This window comes from Wolffia australiana, chromosome 16 (genome assembly GCF_029677425.1).
Source record: "Wolffia australiana isolate 7733 chromosome 16, ASM2967742v1".
Taxonomy (NCBI): domain Eukaryota; kingdom Viridiplantae; phylum Streptophyta; class Magnoliopsida; order Alismatales; family Araceae; genus Wolffia; species Wolffia australiana.
In genome coordinates, this window is record NC_135850.1 from 11,382,591 (window position 1) to 11,402,525 (window position 19,935).

The window sequence follows — 19,935 nt, forward strand, 5'->3', positions numbered from 1 at the left end:
TAGTTTCTTCTTCGTATTTCTTCTTCTAGCTTCATCTTCTTCTTCCTCTTCTAGCTGCTGCGGCTTCTTCTTCTTCTTCATCTTCTTCTTCTAACTCTTTCTTCCTCCTCTTCTTCCTCTTCAAGCTCCTTCTTGCTCTTGTTCCTCCTCTTCTAGCCCCTTCTCCCTCTTCTTCAGGCTCCTTGTTATAGCTCTTTCTCCCTCTTCTTCTTCCTCTGCTAACTCCTTCAATTTCTTCTTCTTCCTCCTCTTCTTCCTCTTCTAGCTCGTTCCATTTCTTCCTCCTCCTATTCTAGCTTCTTCTTCTTCATCTTCCTCTTCTTCTAGCTCCTTCTTATAGCCCTTTCTTCCTCTTCTTCTTCCTCTTCTTGCTCCTTAAATTTCTTCTTCTTTATCCTCTTCTTCCCCTTCTAGCTCCCTCTTCCTCTGCTAGAAATTTCTTCATCTCCTTCTTCTAGATCCTTCTTCCACATCTTTCTCCCTTTATTCATTACTTGTCTTCAGGACCCATTGAAATTGTGTAGTAGGTCACTATTTTTGATGTAAAATATAAATATATGACTTATGTAAACAGAGGATAGGTTCTCTTGTTCAACTACAACAAGTGAGCAGACGTTTGACTTGGGAATTGAGTCAACTATGACATCAGTTTTTTATGCTTTAATGCTTAGTTTTTATGTCATTTTTTATCTGTCAATCTGGAGAGGTTAATGTAGCTTACAACATCTGTACTTCTTATTATATTGAAGTAGTTTCCTTTTTTTAATTTGATAAAAATCCTTACATTGATAGACGGTTCAATATGTTGAACGGCTCTAGTCGACCGCACTTGGGTAGACATGCAAACGACTATCTTGCATATCTGTTTGTTAGCATAGAAGATACATCTGAAAGCTCGTCACCTACTGGTTTGCATATCCACGATGATCAAATGGGTGATCGGACTAATGACAGTGCACTACGCAATGGTACAACCAGCAAGGGAACAAAGCAGACACATGATCTCGATGGGTCAACCACTAGAAGCAGGCATTATGAACCGAGATCCAAGGTCTTCCAGTATTTTAGGAAGACAGGACCTCAATTATACGTATGTAAATTTTGTACAAAGGTCACCCCTCCTAGCAAGGCCATGATCAATAGGAACAAGGACAGGAGCACTACTTTTTTTTGGAGGCCTCTCAAAAAGTGTCATCGTGCTATCTACAATGACTTGAAGGGGATGCCAAAGAAGAAGAAATCTGTTGTTGAATTATTATGTGCTAGAAAACGCAGTGGGAGTGACGCCTTATGGACTGGGATTACCCCAAAAGCTGCTAAAGTAGAGCTCGACAGACTCATCTACGTCGATGACCTACCATGGAGCATAGCGGACAGTGAGGGTTTTGTGTGATGGTCGCAGTTTCTGTGCACAATTTGACATGCACTTTCCTTGTTTGAGAGTAACGAAAGAGTCATTCTTCAAAGCATATCGCGAGATGAAGATTCAGTTTGCCCAGGAACTCACTAGTGTCGACCATGTATCCTTGACGGTGGACGCGTGGACAACAGAGAATGATATTGAACTGCTTGGTCTCATTGTGCATTGGATTAATGCTGAGTGGAAGATGAGGAACTGGGTATTGTCTATTTGGGAACTACCCGAAGGCCACTTTGGGGAGAAAATGAGCGATGTTGTCATGGCAGTGCTAGAAGAATTCAAGCTCACGGCGAAGGTATATCGTGTACCACTATTACAAAAATTCATATTAGTATTTTAATCTATTTTTTCTTGTCACAGCTCACTGCAATTACGACTGATAACGCTTCATGCAACCGCACAATGATGACACTATTGGAAGAGGGAATAGTGGACATGAACCCATGCTTCACACATGCCTGCCAGGTCCCATGTTTCGCACACATAATTAACATAGTCGTCCAAGCGGGCCTAGCTAGGCTTCGCATTATAGAGCAATCATCACTAGAGGAAGACGATACTGAGATGATGGAAGAGCATGATCCAACAAGTCAGGGAATTGATCACTATGGTACAGACGTCAACAGGAAGATCTAAAAAATATCGGGGTATATGTGCAACCCTTGGGCTTCCAAATGGCAACAAACTGCCCCTTGACATGCCAATGAGGTGGACTTCCACCCATGACATGTTGGAAGCAGCGGTGGAGAAAAGAGAGGCCTTGTTCAACATGGCCCTCATCCTCGATCCGCAAGGCCAAAACTGTCATATTGCTGAGGAAGAGTGGGACGTGATCACGGAGTTGGTAAGAGTTTTGAAACCTTTCGCACAGGCCACATATTCATCCCCTAGGGAGACCGCATTGACAATACCTGCGGTTGTAGGTGTCATGTGTTGTTGAATGCACACCTAGAAAAATCAATAATGTACTTTGCAAACTAGTGTTCGCCCATCCCAATACCGGAACCGGATGACGGTGTCGGGACGGATGCCATATCGGATACCGGAAAGACAATTTTTCGGTATCTGTTCATTCCGATATCCAGATATCGGATATCGGTTGCTACAGTGCCGATATCCGATACCGATATCCATCTCGATGTCGAGATCTGTCTCTGTCTCATGGGGAAAGGATGACGATATCGGATACCGGGTGTGGATATCGGTTTTCAATATCCAACACAGATATATTTTATAGAAATATATTTCATTCATTATTGAAGAGCGATTAGGCGAATCAACCTGCGGTAGAGGGTATTTAGAGCTTTTAATTTGTTTATTGGCGCTGTAATATATACAAGTCGAACTTTTTTTTTCTTCCATATGGGATAACATCAGGATTCTGAGATTAACAAACAGACTACTTTATCCCATATGGAAGATAAAAGAAATTTTGGCCTGTATTTATTAGACGAAGTATTAATATCATTACTATATATTATATATAAGTTGATTATAGTATAAAGAAAATCTATCAATATATATTAATTCATTAATATATATACCTTGTCTAATATATACGGTGTACGATTTAAAATATCTTCCATATGGGATAACAAGATTCAAATTTTAATGTAAACTGCGAATCCTGTTCTCCCACATGGAAGAAAATAAAAATACTACATTGTATATATTAGTCGAGGTTAATAACATATCAAAACGTAAGTCGTTAGATTTATATAAACAAATGAATGAGATTGATAACTTAATTCTTGTTGGTCAATACCAGTACCGATATCCAGATACCGGTACAGATATCCGGATACCGGTACAGATATCCGGATACCGGTACCGATATCTAGATATCGGTTCCGATATCTGGATATCAAAAACCGATATCCAACATCCGGTATCCGCTCTACCTATGGTATCCGATACCGCTATCTGTCTACACCTCAGAGATATTGTCCAATATGCGATATCCGATATCTGGCACCGTCCCATTTTTTCCCGGATATCAGATATCGCTTGTCCGATACCGGATGACGGACGGATATCGGTTGGGCAAACCCTATTGCAAACTATACTGGCACCTTGACAGAAGTGGCACATGTCTCGATGTTGGTGGCTATAACCCAAATGGCGTAGAAGCTGTCAAAGTATACATTCATGCTAAAGTGCAACATAGTCATAAATGTTGCTGTTATGATGTACCCAACAGTGAAATTAGCGTCGACGGATCGTTTATGACACACCATCATCTTGAGCTATGTGTTCATCTACTTCAAAAAATGGCAAACCGAGGAACTGGTAATCTATCCCAATTTGATTGCATAGAAACATTACTGATGCCATGTCTCTCAAGTGATATTTTGTCACAAGGTTTGAAGCTCTACATGACGCATGATCCAGATCAGGGGCCTGCTTGTTCCACGATAGAGCTGGATGACTACATATCTGGTACTTCGTACCAAATGACAGACACATTATCATGGTGGAAGGAAACTGGAGAACGACAGTTCCCACAAATGGCAAAGATAGCAAAACAGTTTATTTCGGTTTCGCCAACCTCCGACCAAGTAGAGAGACTATTCTCCTCTGGACGGGCCGTGGTCAAATACAACTGGCACAAGCTGAATGCGGAGAGCATCAAGGTATTGACAACAATGAAGTGTTGGTTGCGGCCGTAAAAAAAAAAACAGAGGGTGTGGAGCAGTACAATAGACGAAGATTTATGGGACGACCAACTTCCGCCATCAAGGTAAAGTGCCATATGTTTCTAATGCCTCTTATCTTTTTTTAAGCTAAATAACTGTACACATTCTTGCAGATTTCTGGAACCCGAGTTGTGTTGTACGGGAGCATGGACCGATGGAACCATAGAGAAAGACACATGTTAGTTAATTACTGGGGATGTTTTATTCTTGCAAGGTCATGCACAACCTAATTTTGAAACATATTTATTCCAAGATGTTGGAATTTGACCCATAACTTTTATATTTTAATTAATGAAAAAATCATGTTCTCAGGAATATCAAAATTTGAAACTCACCGAGAATATGAATCACTTAATATTTGTAAAAATTTAATATTGAGATGAAAAAACCTGACAACAAACTTGATAATGTGTTAAGTTATTTCTAATAAATACAAATATATATTAATATTTGGATATTGGAATAACTCTACTCTAATTGAAATGGCAGGTTTAAGAAGTTGATTGAATGTTAAATAATGGTGAGATGAATCACAAAATTTTCTAGCAGGTTATTGAATTTTTTGGGAATTTATTTGATAAATAGATAAATTGTTAAATAGAAAAAGAATAGAATTAAAAGGAAAATAGGAGTTTAAAGTAATTACTAAGGTCGGAGGGACTTTTCCTTTAATCTGTTTGCAAATATACCCTTAAAATTAAATTAAAATTTAAAATAAAAAACTATTTCCTCGTAACGTTAATGTTCCAATAATAATAAAACTGAACCTAGTGGCTTGTAACGTTAATGTTCCAATAGTCCATAAATAGAAAAACTGTTGACTTGTAACGTTAATGTTCCATACTCAAAAAATTGAACCTTAAGGGCCCAATCTTGCGTTTAACCTTATGGGTTAATTTAAACATCGACGATCTTGGTCATTTCCGCTATCCTCAGTGAACGAAGGTTAATCAAAAAATTGAACCTAGTGGCTTGTGAAGTCAATGTTCCAATAATCTTAAAGTAGAAAAACTGTTGGCTTGTAATGTTAATGTTCCATAATCGAAAAATTGAACCTAGTAGCTTGCAACGTTAATGTTCCAATAATAAAAAAATTGAACCTAGGGTCCAATCTTGCATTTAACATTATGGTTTAACTTTAAACATCGATGGTCTCGGTGATTCCCACTACTTCAATGACCGAAGGTGAGCGTGATAGTCATCACTTCGCGCTCGGTGGTATCTTGTACTCAAGGGCATAACTGTGAAGGTTTATTACACATAATTCATTCACCGCTCATTATAGAGCAATTTTATTTTTACATATTTTCAATATGGGATAAACACATCTTTCATTCATGAGCCGGCCAGTGACCACCACAGCCCTTCGCCAGCGAGCGCCAGCGACCGCCAACAGCGTTTGACGACCGCCAGCGACAGGCATCAGCGTGCAGTCCATGCCGAGCCAACCACCACTTGTTAGATTTTTTTTGAACAGTTTCAACAAATGGAAGATAGAACATGAACAAACCAAAATGTTCGTTCAAAAATTTCGATCAAACATGAACAACGGGTCTGTTTGATTGAAAGATTCGAACAGAGCGGTTTGAATAAGCATTGTTCGTTCGAATCCTTCAATCAAGATTCGAACGATCTGATCTGATCCGATCCCCGATGCCTACCTCCCCTTGTTCATTCTTGGTCACGGTTACCCCGGTTTTCTTAGGAACAACATGCACCAGACTAACCCACAGACTATCTGAAATAGAATAGATAAATCCTGCTTCCAACCATTTCAAAATCTCCTTTCTAACTACCTCTTGCATGATAGGATTTAATTTTCTTTGACACTCTCTAGAAGGCTTAGCATTATCTTCCGTAAAGATTCTATGAACATATGTAGATGCACTAATTCCCTTAATATCTGAAATACACCAACCAATAGCAGATTTATAACTTCTAAGCTTGGTTAACAGTTTACTTTCTTGACGCGATGATAATGATGATGATATAATGACAGGAAAAGCATTGTTCTCTCCTAGAAATGCATATTTCAAGGTAGATGGTAAGGGTTTTAAATCAAATTTTGAATCAATAGCACAAACATTTTGCTCAAAAGTAACATCATCTTGGAAATCATGATATGAAGAACACATGATATCAAAATATCATTAGAATTAATCAAGAAAACATCTTCACAAGGTTGCGGGAACCATTATTGTCTAATTTACCTTCATAGTCCGTCTTTGCCGCTTGCTCTTCTCGCGTCCACTCCATCTCCTTCTTGAACTCTTGCATCATCCCCAACATTTGAGTTGCATTTGTTCCATCTTATCTTGTTTTTCCTGCACATTTCTTTACAACTCATCATAAGAAGGGTTAGGGTTAGTGTTAGGCTGAAAAGAGTTCTGTGGGGCGCGCGGATAGAAATTCCATTGCTCTTGTTTCTGGAAAGATGAAGAGTTAGATGGGTAAGATGGCCTTTGCATGTTAGGTCAGTTTCGTGTATTATCCCTAGGATTCTAAGAATTTTTTCCCATAGGTCTATTCATTCTTGGCCGATCAATAGCCATAACCTGTTCATGTAAAGGAGAATCTACCTCCACATGATCAGCACTAGAGCAATGATGGCATAATGACATGCCTATTTCAAATGGTGGAGGTTCCTCATGAGTGCCCATCTTATCTAATTGACTAGTCAAGTCAGAAACTGCTTTAACTAATTGATCAATACGTAAATCAGGTTCAACTGCACTTACCTCGATCATTCCACCTCTTCTAGGATTTGGGTTTCTTCCATGTCTAATGTAAAAAGACAACCGGCCCGAAGCATTTTGTGTTCCACTAAGAGGGTCCAACAAATAATGTGATGAGATGCGATGTAACGATGCCAATATTTATGAAAATGCAATGAGAAATACAATGGAAGTCAAATGATCCGAGACTCAGATCAACTATATGACACGTGATGGGTTTAGTCAGGAGCTAGCTCCCAATGATCCATATAATCAGTTCGAAGTCAACAGTGTAGGGGATGCCTCATCCGTGATCGTCCACACCGCACCGAGAATGAAGCCAATCCAACACCGTCAAGGATAAAATTCTAACTCAAAGGATATTGGCTATTCTAAACAAGTTTAAATTCACTCGAGGTGATGAGCAATTTAGAGACCGGTACTAAAAGGGGTAATAACACTATAAAATAAGGGGAGAAGAGAGGGACCTGCATGGTTGGTACGACTTTTGAGTCAGTCGAATTGCCAGTAACAACAACAGAGTCAGCTTGATGTCAATAGCAGAGTCGAATTGCGAGTATCAAGTACACGGAGGTGCCACGACTAGTTCAGTGAAAAAGATTTTTCTGGTAGTTTAACAATAGCAGACCAAGACTGGCATTCATGGAGGAGAACCAACAGCCGAGACGGAGATCCGACGATCCAACTGTAGCAGTAAAGAAGATCGAGCAACAGTGATAGTCAACCAGCCAACCGTCCCTGGGGAATATAGATCACAAAGCTGGAGGGTGGGGATCCCACTCATGGAAGGAAAGAATCCTTCTGGTGTTCGTCGACCACAGAAGAACCCTTAGCACGTCCTATATAGACGGAGTACACGAGTGAGTATCAGCAGGATGTTGGTTGACTACGGCGTTGTCGACCGTAGATTCGTCTATGTGAAGGTAATAGGAGATGAATTGCGTCGGGTGAATCTCGTTAATAGAGATCCGTTGACCTGATATTTGTCGATCGTGGAATGATGTATGAATACCAAGAGGCTAGACGATATGCGGCCGTGGGCTTCAGATCAAAATGAATTCCCACCACTAGGTCGAAGACCTAGAATAAAATGACGTTGCAATCGACTGATCGGGGCATCCACGGCAAACAATCATCAACCAAATTGCTTTGATTTATTGGGTGCGGCAATGTTAGAGCAGAAGAAGGTGCAGAGAAGTCATCAAAGGCTGGTTGTGGACAACTGTGTCGATCACGAGACCTTCTACTCACGAGCACCTTTCTGTACTGGAATTCTCTGATAGCAAAATGGACAAGCAAAAACCAGAGGCAGCCGTGACCCTCACTCCCACGGAGAAGAAAGGGTTGTCGGGAAGAATGAGAACTCTAAACCATGATGACGACAATGAACCTTCAAAAAAGAAAATGATAACTGACGAGTCCAAATTCAGATCTGGTGTAAAGACAACAAGCCCTGGCCTCCATGTCCACTCCTCCCTCTTCTTTATAGAGTGGAAGTGGTAGTTATGGAGGCCCACTTGGGCCCCCTTTTAAGGGGAAGGCCTATTGGGCTTTCCCCTTAAAAGGAGCTTTAGGGGGAGAAGAAGCCTAGCATGGATTTCCTCCCCCTTAAGATGACAATTAAACATAATTAAAATAAAAACATGTACGAGGAGAGGCCGGTACTCATGCAGGAGGGGCCTCGCGATAATCCAAAGACGAAAAAAGAAAGAAAAAACGTAAAGATGCACGACACAAAACGATATGACGATGTCGCTTCTCAAGCTTGGTAGTGGAACTGTAGATGCTTCACGACGTGGCTGGCGACGGATCGGGGCATGATCGACTGGATGGTCCTCCATCAGTGTCGGTTGAGGGTGGCACAATAAGCATCATTTTCTGCAAGCGTTTCTGAAATTTCAATTTCTTCATCTAAGTATTTGTGCATGAACGTACCTTCGCCAGCCACGTCGATCATCTTCCGATGTTGATCTCGTAACCCTGCATAAAATGTTTGGACTATCTCCCATTCTTCTATGCCATGGTGTGGACATTTTTGAGTTAATTCTTTCAACCTTTCCCATGTTTCTCCTAGGGATTCGTTGGGCCCTTGACAAAATTCTCTTATCGCTTGTTGATATGAATTTATTTTTCGAACTGAGTAGAATTTTTTTAAGAATATGATTTCCATATCTTTCCATGAATCAAAATTTAGAGATAAAGATGTAAACCATCGTCTAGTTTTTTCTCTAAGACTGAAGGGAAATAATTGCATTTTAATAACCTCATTCGTAACATTATGGAAGTGAAATGTTTGACAAATCAAAGTAAATTCTTCAAAATGCTAATGTGGCTGTTCTTGAGATAAACCATGGAAATTAGGGAGAGACTAAATCATATGATGATCAATTTTAAAATTTGAACCCTTGTCGATAGGTGCATTAATCTTAGTAAGGGGCTCGTATCCTAAAGCAGCAGAAAATCTCGTTTGATCAATGTCGTCTATTTCCTTCATTTATAACAAAATTCTCAGGGTGATTGTTTTGATTATTCGAAGCCTCTCCTTTATCTGCTTCACTTTCAATCTCATTCTGTTGTTGTGATCGTCTACCGTTCAGAATGAGATATATACTAAAAACTAGGAAAAGTTGTAGAGTTTTTGAGATTAGAGTTATACCTTTTCTTCGTGTCTTCGTCGGTCTCGTGGAGCTGACTGTTCTACTTTAATCATAATTAGTAATAGAGATAAAATCACCAAAATAAAAGAAATCAAATCCTTAATGGCTACCATTCCCTGTCAATGACGCCAATTGATAATCCCAATTTTAGGGGTTTTAATTTTTGTCGTTGGTAATTGAGATTATTCAATAAAAATTTTATTTAACCATACTTAAGAATACTTAGTTAGTGATGAGTATGGATCGTCTCCACAGGGAACGATGCTTAAGTAATTAATTTCTTATGATAGTGATGATCAATGAGAGAAGAGGTGAAGACGAGAATAGAGGATATGGGCTAGTGATTTGAGTAAAAGGGTGTAAGTTATATGTTAATTTAGCGAGTAAGTGAACGTTAAGAATACGGTGATGGTCGAGTGCGTGGACGATGATAGTGGTGGAATGTAGGCGGTGTGATGGAGAGGATAGAGACACGAGATGAGAGAGTATAGACGAGTAAAATTTGAGTGAAAATATGATGAAGAACACTAAGTAGGAAAATTATGATGTCGGGAAAGAAACAACGTAAGACGAAGACACTTACCTTAGATCCTTACATTTCGCCAAGATAATGGCAATTTACGAGTTTTGGTAAGCTCACCCTATTCTCCAATGCTTCTCACCATACACCCAGGACACCAAGAACACACTTGATGGATCTCAAAACTCACTATCTTTCAATCAGCCCACACAAGTAGGAAGCAAGTTCAAGATGAATTTGACAATGATCCAAGCCTCTATTTATAGATCAGATGGTATGGATGGAAAGAGGAGGGGAAGAAGTAGTGCTGAAAATTTCAGCTCAATCGGAGTTGAAGATCAAAAGTTATGGTCGTTTGAAGTTGAAGAAATCCGAGCCTTGAAATTTTCTCTCTCCTCATCATCGTCATCGTTTTCTGTGCCTGTTGAGAAGTCAAACAGCTCTGCATTCTGCGCTTTTTGTATTCTGTGTGGTGCTTTTTGAATTCCGACCCACATGCACCTAGGAAGAAGAAAAGACAAAAGAGAGAAAAAGAAAAAAGAAGAAGATTCGCAGTTGATGTGGCGACGCGTCGGTGCGTGCCACATCAGTGGGAAATATATATTTTTTTCTAAAAAATAGACGGACGTGCGTGTGCCACGTCGCCTCCATCAGAATCAAAAGATAGCGAAGTCATTTTTGTCTTTTGCACCTTGTCTTCGTCATTTTTATTACAAAAAATACCTTCCTTTTTTTCATTTGTCCACGTCGCCCCCCTGCGTCAGAAATTTGAAAAAATGTTTCGTTAGCTATAATTGCAATCATCGCTTCATTCACGACGATTGCGTGATGAAATGATTGGCTGACGCCAATCATTAACTCAGTGAATGCTTGGTTGTCGCCAATCATTATAATCATTCCTAATTCATCGCCGTTCGACTAATTGAACGGCGACACATGGCAGCGCAAAATAAAAGGACTTAAAAAATATTGAAAAATCCATAGTAATTAAAATAAAATCCCTAAAAATACATATAAATATATATAGACTTAAAAAAGTTATATCATTCCAAATATAATGTTGAAAAATCCCAGAGAAGTCATATTCAGTCTCAAATTTTTTTATTATTTTAGAATCTATCGTTAGAAAAATCCCAAAAAATGCAGAAAATTAAGAAAATCATTCTAAAATAGATCTTATCATTTTATACTTGATAACATGAAAATATAAGTAATTTAATGCAGGTAAACATGTAAATATGATCATAAAAGGCACTAAAAATGCATGTTATCAAGCAGCCTGAAGTTGCCCTTCCTTTCTCCCTCTGATTGTAGGTCTCTCCACGGTTAGCCTTAGTGGAGCCTGACCTTTCCCAAATGGGAACCACAACTTCTTGAAAATGTTCTGATGCCATAGTCCTGTCTAATAAAATTTATAGGCTTGATGCATGGACCCCATTACATACACAAGTTGTTGCCAGTCACGTCGTGCCTTCTTTCTATGATATGTTCTAGTAAAGAACCTATCACAATCATCGATTCAATGATAACAATGACAGAATAACACTGATGAATGTGAAATATCCTTTTTTGTTTGATAGAGGTATTGGAGTCCATTCATTAACTGATTAGCCAATGACTAGTATCCAAGTTATGTTTAATTAAACATATATACAATAGTTTTCATTCTACAGGGTTGTGGATTACATTAACTGATTAGCCTATATTAAGTAAATCAGATTAGTTTTATTAAAATACATCAGAATGATTGTGTGTTCATGATATAAGAAAAATATTTTAGTCAGTGACAGAAAGAAGACCAGTGGATGATGGGAATACAGTTCCTTCCACCGGAGTTCAAGATTTGATTAACTTGACAAACCACTGATAACAATTTTTATTTCAGTAAACTAAACTTTTCCTAATGGTGACTCATGACTCATGACATTAACTTGACAAACCACAGATAGAGACGGGAAATTCCCTGTTCGGCATCGAACGAACGCTGTTCGTTGACGAACGAACAGGGAAAAAAATCTTGTTTGTGTTCATGTTTGGTTCATTCGCGAACGAACAGAAATGCTTCACTTTTTAAAAATGGTAAAAGAAAGTATGATCAGAGATATAGAGAGAGAGAGAGAGAGAGAGAGAGAGAGAGAGAGAGAGGAGAGAGAGAGAGGAAATAAAAAGAGAGCAAGAGAGAGAGAGAGAGGAGAGAGAGAGAGAGAGAGAGAGAGAGAGAGAGAGAGAGAGAGAGAGAGAGAGAGAGAGAGAGAGAGAGAGAGAGAGAGAGAGAGAGAGAGAGAGAGAGAGAGAGAGAGAGAGAGAGAGAGAGAGAGAGAGAGAGAGAGAGAGAGAGAGAGAGAGAGAGGAGAGAGAGAGAGAGAGAGAGAGAGAGAGAGAGAGAGAGAGAGAGAGAGAGAGAGAGAGAGAGAGAGAGAGAGAGAGAGAGAGAGAGAGAGAGAGAGAGAGAGAGAGAGAGAGAGAGAGAGAGAGAGAGAGAGAGAGAGAGAGAGAGAGAGAGAGAGAGAGAGAGAGAGAGAGAGAGAGAGAGAGAGAGAGAGAGAGAGAGAGAGAGAGAGAGAGAGAGAGAGAGAGAGAGAGAGAGAGAGAGAGAGAGAGAGAGAGAGAGAGAGAGAGAGAGAGAGAGAGAGAGAGAGAGAGAGAGAGAGAGAGAGAGAGAGAGAGAGAGAGAGAGAGAGAGAGAGAGAGAGAGAGAGAGAGAGAGAGAGAGAGAGAGAGAGAGAGAGAGAGAGAGAGAGAGAGAGAGAGAGAGAGAGAGAGAGAGAGAGAGAGAGAGAGAGAGAGAGAGAGAGAGAGAGAGAGAGAGAGAGAGAGGGGTCACCACCACACGGGAGAGGGAGGGGAGAGAGAAAGGGGAGGGCACGGGAGAAAGGGGGGCACTGCCGCACGGGAGAGAGGGGAGAGAGAGAGAGAGGTGAGGGCATGGGAGAAAGGGGTTCGGGGAGAGAGGGGACGGGAGCATGGGGGAGCCAGGAGAGGAGGGGGGAGAGAGAGGCCGTTGTTCTCCATCTCTCTCTCTCTGATAAGAGTAAAAAATAATAATTTAATATTACAAACAACATTACCTTGGGAATGCCACCTCTTCGCGAATGGTTTGTCTGTTCGCGAACATGTTCATGTCCAATTTTGACCGTTCTTGTTTGTGTTTGTTCGCATGTTCGGGAACAAACGAAACAATTTTTCCCATCCCTAGATATCATACCAAAATGAACTTCATTTGCTGATTGTGTTTATTTATGATGACAGAAATGAAATCGATGGATATGAAAATAAAAGCAAGTTTGTTGCAACTTTCATATCCATGTCATCAAAGTTCTACATGCAAAATATCTACAAAAATATTCCTTCTAGGTGTTGTACTTGAACAAAAGCCGCATTGCTAGCTGATCAATGCAATTTGTTGAACACCTTTGTAATCATATTGCAAATTTTTATGGTGCATGACCAGGACCACCACTGAGAAGGTAATGGTTTTATCCAATTAAAGACACAAGGATTTATTTGTATTTTTAATCAATTCTGTTTTACGACCCAAATCGTATCAATAACAAAAAGAGAGGACATGCATCTCAGAGTTAGATCATCAGAAGGCCAGGACAAATTTGTTAGTATGTCATGAAAGAAATCTCTCATTATACAAGTGGAAGAAACTTTTGACAAGAGAGGGAAGTGTTTGGTAATTGACCATCACCTAGAGTTCCAGGACTTGGCAGCTAAGAAGCTCTGCCGTACCTAAACTCTTTGTAGCAAGGACTTTGAAAACATCACTATTTCTACTTACATAGGAATTTGTGCACTCACCAGCCGAACTCAATGCTGGCCCATTCGAATCGCTGTTAGAGGAAGGAGAGACACACCGTGGCACTTCTGCCTGTAACACCGCAGTGTCGTTATTCGCGTCCCTGGTGATAACATGAAGCTTCCCAAGAAACCCAGCAAGCAGATACGGAGACTCAGTATCAGTGAAGTCATAAACTGGGACTTTATTAACAACAACTCTCCACAAATCTTGGGCCTCATCGTACACCTTGATTTTCCCACTGTCCAAAGAGCTTGTCGGATCAAGGGCATAGAGCTCCCCATCCACGACAACACTAAGCTTTGTCCCGGCCTGCTTCGCTGGCCACCCTTCTCCCATCCCAGCCGGCATCTCCGTCCACGTCTCTGTCTCAGGATCATAGATCTCGCCTCCAACGTCAACGAAGAAAGGCCACGAGTATAGACTCTGGGGAACACATAGCCTTCCCTTGTATGACGTCATCCCAGTGGCAATTGGCTTCAACATGTCAGCCAAAAAAGGGGTTGGCAGGAGATGGGCCTTGGAGAACGGCATACTTGGCACAGGAGACCACAACCCGGTAGCTGGATCGAAAACTTCAGCAGACTGTAAGGGAATGAGGCTGCCTCTCTCCCTACTCACACCACCAACTACATAAAGCTTGCCATTTAATTTGCTTGTCTTACAATATGCCCTCCCAGTACTCATAGGTCTCACTTCTTCCCATGCATTATAGCGAGGATCGTACTTCCACACACATCTCAAGGCTGTAGATTGCAAGAAGCCGCCAAGAACATAAAGACAGCCATCAACAGCGCCGATAGCACACCCGCAGAAGGGGGTCCGGTTGAAAACCCCTTTCTGCCCAAGCCACCCCTTGATGACATCAGCAATCTTGCTGCTTGACCCCATCATGGTCCATAGGCATAAGCTAGATGCAGTTCTCTTTAAATCCTTTCCACAAACTATGTTCGGCATAGGCGGAAGCTGCATCCATATTTTGCTGATGGGGTCCAATGCATACCAGAGGAGCTTCTCGTCTTCGCTCTTTACGAGGATGTACAGCCATTCCTCTGTGGATTGAAGTTCTTTTCTGAGTTTGAAGAGCTCCTCACTCATGGTTGCCTCCTTCCAGCTCTGAGAGACCATTTTCAAGCTCAAATGGTGAATTCTGGGAACTCTTGCTAAGATCTGGAATGAGATTTCATCTGGAAGGCCATGAATCAGTCTAGGGTTAACGTCGTCGAGGCTAGGAGACATCCTCAGCCTCTTGCATGAATTTGAATGGTGGGAGTCAATATTGACAGTCTGCTCCGTTCTTGAGGCTGGAGTGCTTATGAATGACCCCATTGGGACTCTTGAAATTTGGGAAAAGCTTCCTGAGAGATCTGAAATACAGGAATTTTCAGAAGTCAGAGATCTAAACCAGTCTACACTCAGATAAACGATTCTTTAAAATACATTTTGTATCCTGTAAAATAGAGATTTCTGCTCAAAATACAAAGAAAATTTTAAAATTTGGGTATTTTAACGATGTTAACCGAATAAATCAATTTTGAAAGAAACTAATGCAAGCATCTCCAAAATACCTAGCGTTGTATATTTCTAATTGTCTCAGAAACCACAGACAACGAGTCTACCATTTGACTTATAGATGCGAGAAGCTGATAGTAAAACGGGAAGAAAAATCAAATCCTACAGAGAATTGAGTGTATCAAGACGCCTGCTGGCTCAGGGAAGGGTCAATTCTTAAACCGCTAAAGATAATCAAAATCCCCCTTCCGCGAGAGGGATAAATCCGAATAACAACAGCCCGCAGTCGCATAAATCAAATTAAATGCAATAAACTGACAGGGTTCAATCCAAAACTGAAACACCCACAATTCCCTCAATCGCCGTCCCCATCAAGCAACGTTCAACAAATGATTAGCGGCTCCAAAAACCCGGCTTTCCACGGCCCTTTCACGACGAACAACGTAAGATCCACGGCGTAATTCTCAAAACCCGGATGCCCAAAACAGCTAAAAATGAACAACCGATTGCCCATCACGAAAAAAAAACAAAATAATGAAAGAACAAACATTACCTGCTCAAGCGAAGCGCCTCCGCCGATCAATCACAAAGTAGAAAACGAGTAAACGCTTCAATCCTTCTTCCTGAAGAACAGTTCTTCGGCGAGTTCTTCGATCCAGGAGATTCGTTTCCCCCTTGATTAAATAGATTGCTTCCACGCGTCACTCTCTCTGCCATCGGGCGGCGATCGGCCAATCGGACGGCTCAGATCGCCCGCGCATGCGACGGCACGTTACTTTTACGTGAGGTAAGCATGACGTCATGCATGACGTCGCACACGTCAGCGAAACGTGTGCGAGAAAAGATAAGTGTAGATAAATACATAAGGCTGTGGATTGAGCTATTTCTTCTTATACAAAGTAGAATGAAAGAGACAACCTTATAAATTTTCTAATAATTGATGGAAACCTTGTTGCATTGGTGTATAAAAAAAACCCCGAAAAGTCCCTTTTTAACATCTTCCATAGATCCAAAGGGGGATGTATTGTTATAAACAATGCCCAGGGTGGAAGTTCTACTGTATGTGGTGCGTGGTGCGTGTGTATCCATGGATAAGTAGACAAATAAGATTTGATCCGATCCGTTGATTGATCTTTTATGTGCCGAGAACTGTTGTATTAAATACAAGACACGTGGTGGTATTATAATCATGACATGACTATTAACTAATCATTACTATGCGGTTGTTGTGGCAACATGTTATATGGACTTTTCCTTGATTTAGACTAGAAAAAATATCAGTTAGGATTTTAATGCATTCTCACTGTAGATTTCCGTGTATCAATTTTTTATTCTGAGACTTATAACCTTCATTTCACACATATTATTTTGTGATAAATGCAATATGTCTTTCACACTTTTAAGTCCAAAAATATGAGCAAGTAGACCTTCTAGTTGGGCATAAGTGTTTCCTTGGGTTTCTCTAAGCTCTTATGGAATTAGATATACATCCATGGTAATCCATTTCAGAATATAAATGTATTGAATAATTTCAGAATATAAACGTCTTGAATAATTTTCATATGAGCATCACATTGCATTTCAACAAAAATCCTCCATCCCACTAGAAGCCTGCTTGAGTGCCCAAGCACGCTCCACTAGACAACCCAAAATGATACCATATTTATCTTGGGATTCAAACATGCCCTATGGCTCTGATATGAACTTTTAGGATTTAGGGACTACTAGTTGTACTAAAACTTATTAATTTTTTAAAGGATCATTTTCTTGTTTTCTAAATTGTAATTTATCTAAACCTGAGCACATCAAACCTAAGGTTTGAAGAAGAATGATGGATCACCATCCAGTTTGGCCCAATCCATCACCCATCATCTATCAGACCAATGGGTGGATGAATGTACATAGTCATTTTCCATCATTAACCATCAGCTCTCAGTTTGAGACGGCAGATGACTAATGATGGAAAATGATTGACATACAAAGTAAGATGATGGATAATAGAAGAATATTGAAAAAAAAATGAGAAAGGACAAACAATGATTAGATAATTAAAAACTTTTATCGTATCTTGTATAACATGAAAAACTCATGACTTATGAGTCGTGAGCCATAAAAACCAAACTAAACAATATTCACACCAACCGATCACAAATGGAAATATATATTGCTGACAAGCCAATTACACATCCATATCTTGTCACATGTTGATTAATACAATGCATTCATTATTCGAATATGAATACTATGGATAAAATATATTCAAGAAGGAAAAAGAAGTATCTAGATGGAACAACACTATCAAGTCCCACTAATATAATGAGAAGGACAATCCCATAGCCATTAGTGTGGATATAAAAAGGATACACAATGGGTGATCTTTAGTGACAAGAGTTCACTAGATTGATCCGTATGAATTTCTAAATGATATTATACCAAAATTTTAATAAACTTGATTCACATCACAGTTTTGAAAATGTTGCTTAGACTTGAGACACCAAATATATCTTTATGATATACAATTTTACTTTGATTATGTCCTAAGATTTCCTATATATGGAATTTCAAATCATCTCGAGTACAACAAGAACTCCACAAACATGATTGCGAGATCAAGATAGGATCATTCACCCTCAGTATAAGAAGAGACATCAAGAAAAATGATCAGATAAATTCCTTAGCAAAGGAAGTGGACTATCAAAAAGAGTATTTTGATGATTTTTGAATGCATTCGTAATAACTAGGATGACCGATCAGAGTTTGACAGTTGGTCATACCCTAAGTCCTCCTAGGAGTTTGAAGTGGATGCAAGACTATACGTACATAGTAAACAATACACTCTTTTGCATCTTATGGAGCACACGATGTAGTTTTACCCCACATGCATGAAACTAAACTTATTGATTGGGTTAGATCAATCCATGATTAATTAATCTATATGATGCTAGAGATAATTTATTTGTAAGGTCAATAAAAGTTATGTGACAACTAGAGTCAATAACTAGACCGATATATGGGCCTAGAGGATCACACATGATGGATCTTTTGGATGGGGGAAGATATGCTTTACTTTAGGGTTTTTTTTGAAAAAATCATATGATATATAAATAGGGGGGATGAACAAAATTTAGCCAAGACAGAAATTTTCAGGTGCATCATCCTTCTTCTGATTTATTTCCTTTGTTCCTCTCCATTCCTAGTGCAATCATGATGGCATAATGATGCTAGTAGAGCTACATTGGGGATCAACGAAATGGAATATATTATTCTATGTTGGGGGGATCACATGTATAAATATAGAAGACTGGACACATAAACAAGTCAAACCATCTAGCTTGAGGAGCAGAACAATCAATGATCTAGTCCATGCACAAGTGATCTGATGATTTGTTTAAGCATGATGTTACAATTTTGTTTGAATAATCAATTTATTCATTTGAATCAAGGCCAAAGAACCCAAAAATCACTACACTCATATGAATAATGGAAACAAGATACTATGTAAGTATTAAAGCTAATAATGTACCATCTAATGGAAGCTTAAAAAACATCATACCTCTCACTTTACCACACTAATAACACACATTTCGAATAGGTTAATACCGCCCCATTTGCATACTTATTTCCATTAAATTAATTATATATGTGTATTATAAAGCCTAAAATAATATAATGACATTTGAAATTTTGCGCACTCTTTGTATTTTTAGGGATTTTTCTGACATTATGTTCTGGAAGATTTTTTTTTGAGTTGGAATATATTTTTTATAAATTGTTTGGCAATATATATTTAAAGATATTAATTTTTTGAGTCTAAATATATCTTTTAAATATATTTTTACAATTTATATTTTATTTTAAATTATTTATTAAATACCTTTTTCTTGCCTTATTTTGCCACCCTTCCGTGTGTTGTCAATTGATTCACTCGAGTGAAGACCAACCAGTAGTGGAGCTGATAATTTCCATTTGATGAAATAAATGTTTTTATTCGTAAGGTTGATGTGGACCAATATAAAAGGTTAGTATTTAATTTTCAACAAAAGAACTGCTGAAAGAGAGGGGGAGAAAATATTTATTCCTTAAGGAAAGTAAAAATTGGCAGTTCAGTGACATGGTAGAATTGAATTGGTGATGAGAAAAATTTATAAGGGAAAATGCACGATGTGGCGCTGCAACAAAAAATGCAACATCATATAATCATCAATTTATTATCTCTCATTAAAATGTTGTGTATTAACATGCCATTTAAGAAAAAGGAAAATACGTGAACATGATGTAGGACACCACATCACACTGTTTTATATCATATTTTCCCCTTTGGTTTTTTTGCCCACGCCCACATGTCGTGTTCCTAGTCGATGATCAGGAATAACATGTCAAGAATGTGTGCCAATAATTGGGGAATTGTGGTAATATTAAGGATGCAGAATTCTAAAAGCGAACGGGGAATGACATTGACGAGGAGACAAAAATACTTAAGATTTAATAAATTTCCATTTCTCCAAATTTAGCACTTGATATCTAATGATCTAGAAAGCCGATCAAGCTGAAAATTTGACGTAGCTTTATCATTCTCTCCTCTATCCTTTCATA

At 39.2% G+C, this 19,935-nt stretch overlaps 1 protein-coding gene across 1 annotated transcript; it reads right to left on the reverse strand.

The window, feature by feature from the left end:
* Positions 1-13,642: 13,642 nt before the first annotated feature.
* On the reverse strand, positions 13,643-15,994 carry LOC144713838 (Galactose oxidase/kelch repeat superfamily protein). The gene is made up of 2 exons (XM_078588552.1): positions 15,896-15,994; positions 13,643-15,197 (listed from the first exon to the last, which is right to left on the reverse strand). Exon 2 carries the CDS (start codon positions 15,157-15,159, stop codon positions 13,723-13,725), a length of 1,437 nt encoding a protein of 478 aa, XP_078444678.1. The 5' UTR covers positions 15,160-15,197; positions 15,896-15,994; the 3' UTR covers positions 13,643-13,722.
* Positions 15,995-19,935: the final 3,941 nt, after the last annotated feature.